This window comes from Sardina pilchardus, chromosome 22 (genome assembly GCF_963854185.1).
Source record: "Sardina pilchardus chromosome 22, fSarPil1.1, whole genome shotgun sequence".
In the NCBI taxonomy this organism is placed as follows: Eukaryota; Metazoa; Chordata; class Actinopteri; order Clupeiformes; family Clupeidae; genus Sardina; species Sardina pilchardus.
This window is the reverse complement of record NC_085015.1, coordinates 744,343-746,842: the sequence shown is the minus strand read 5'-3', so window position 1 is coordinate 746,842 and position 2,500 is coordinate 744,343. Positions and strand designations below refer to the sequence as shown.

Below are 2,500 nucleotides of genomic sequence, written 5' to 3'. Positions count from 1 at the left end.
GTGTGTGCGTGTGTCTGTGTGTGTCTGTGTGTGTGTGTGTGTGTGTGTGTGTGTATGTGTGCGCAGGTGTCAGTCCTGCAGTCTCAGGTGCAGACATCAGAGGCCCTCCTCCAGGAGCTGCAGCAGTCTTTCAGCCAATCACAGAGCGCCGTGCAGAGCCGCCTGGTGAGTGACAAGCTGCTGGGCCAATCAGAAGGTGCCCACATCGCACAAACTCAGACTTACGAATGAACTGTGTGTGTGTGTGTGTGTGTGTGTGTGTGTGTGTGTGTGTCTGTGTGTGTCTGTGTATGTATACAATCATGGCTGAAAGTGTTGGCACCCCATGCTAAAGTTGACTAAAAAGAAGAATATAAAATCATCTATTGAAAATTGATCTTAATGCCTTAAGTAATAAAATGTGGAAATATCCAACCTTTAAGGATACAACTTTTCTTTGTGAATGAATAGTGTATCATGAATAAACTAGAAAATGTAATTCCATGGAAGTAAATGCAAAAAGGTTGCTCTGTAAAACATTGTATTAGGCCTCTAGTTAAAAAGACAACAGGCTACTGTATGACACAGAAGCATAGATACATAACAATAACCCAATTACAATTCCACTAAAATTACTTGGAAACCCACATTTTAAAAGTGATTTATGAAAATGCATCAACATTGTGGATAGTATTAATTTATCTTCATTTCTTAGAATTTAAAAGACTGAAATGAAGTTGCCAACTTCAAACGAGTTGCAAGCCTGACACTTTAGTAGCCTACTGAAGTTCATCTACAGTGAAACGACTGGTAGGATAGCTTACATAGCCTACATATCTACACTTTTATCTACACTTTAATGCAGGTTAAAAGTATATAGACTTAGGCCCCAGTCGTGGCGCGACTGGCTGGGGCACCTGCACCGCACGCCGGCGACGCAGGTTCGATTCCCGCCCCGTGGTCCTTTCCGGATCCCACCCCTACTCTCTCTCCCACTCGCTTCCTGTCACTCTACACTGTCCTGTAACATTAAAGGCATAAAAGCCCAAAAAATATACTTTAAAAAAAAAAAAGTATATAGACTTAGACACAGGGAATACCATCTCAAACAACGCCAATCAACGATAATGCAGCAACAGGTAGGATATCTAGCAAAACGTTAGCTTACAAGATATTTTATGTAGGCTACACAAACATATTACAGGATGAGCTAGTAGCCTGTTCTTCGAAGTGTTTCCAAGTGTGTTATTATCCTATTAGGAATGTACAATAAGCTGTACAATAAGGTTTTTAATTTGTGAATGATACCAAAAGTGTGTTATTATCCTATTAGGAATGTACAATAAGCTGTACTATAAGGTTTTTAATTTGTGAATGATACCAAAAGATTTAAACGATTGTTATTATCCTATTAGGAATGTACAATAAGCTGTCCAATAAGGTTTTTAATTTGTGAATGATACTAAAAGAGTTAAACGATTAAGCTGTACAATAAGGTTTTTAATTTGTGAATGATACCAAAAGAGTTAAACGATTAAGCTGTACAATAAGGTTTTTAATTTGTGAATGATACCAAAAGAGTTAAACGATTAAGCTGTACAATAAGGTTTTTAATTTGTGAATGATACCAAAAGAGTTAAACAATTAAGCTGTACAATAAGGTTTTTAATTTGTGAATGATACCAAAAGAGTTAAACGATTAAGCTGTCCAATAAGGTTTTTAATTTGTGAATGATACCAAAAGAGTTAACCCTCTAACCGCCCGGGTTTTTTTGGATTTTTGCATAAAAAATTCAAAAGGCCATGGCTTGAAAGTGGTAAGAGATAAAGTCCTACTGTAAATGTGAAAATCATTGAGTATGATCTAAAGTTTATAAAGGGAGTAAATGTACTCATCTAATTAGCATATTATGACGTCACAGGATGGCAATAGCGTCAAATTATGCACATTTCAGTAAATACTGATCGTTGAACACATTTGAGCCGTTTTACTTAGATTTTTGTAATTTCTCCGACATAACAAACAAACAGGACCACAGCCACATATAAACCAACAATAGTAAACTATTAGTATTACCACAATCCCTATGTTACTATATAATAAAGTAGCCTGGTCAAATCAGTTCCTATCGCGGATGACTTTGTAGTTCTTCAGAGCCCTATTTTTACTAGACCTGCTGTCTGTACCATGACAATTACAGACACTATCATCATAAACATCACTGGCACCAAGCACACCATGCTTATTTGAACCCTTTGGTCAACATTGCTGCAGGTAAACATTGACGTACACACGCAAAGACCCACCTCCATTCACAGACGCATCTTGACTGTCACTGCCAATGAACGACCGATCATAATCTCCAAAAGGCAGATATTCTCCTTCAGAATCAGAGTAGGTGAATGGCAGACCCAAGACTTCATAACACACGCTTTTGTTTTTTAACATTTGCCGTTTTTCTACTTCTATTTGTGCATAGCGATCGCGCATTTCACTTCCGCGTTATAAACAGGAAATGCG

The 2,500-nt window shown here is 37.8% G+C and overlaps 1 protein-coding gene across 1 annotated transcript in view; it reads left to right on the top strand.

The window, feature by feature from the left end:
• The window catches only part of rabep2 (rabaptin, RAB GTPase binding effector protein 2), a 23,494-nt gene that overhangs the window by 9,876 nt on the left and 11,118 nt on the right, over positions 1 to 2,500 (top strand). Inside the window, exon 6 of the mRNA XM_062526695.1 lies at positions 67 to 165. Within this exon, the coding sequence (XP_062382679.1) occupies positions 67 to 165 (99 nt within the window). The remainder of the gene's footprint in view (positions 1 to 66; positions 166 to 2,500) is intronic.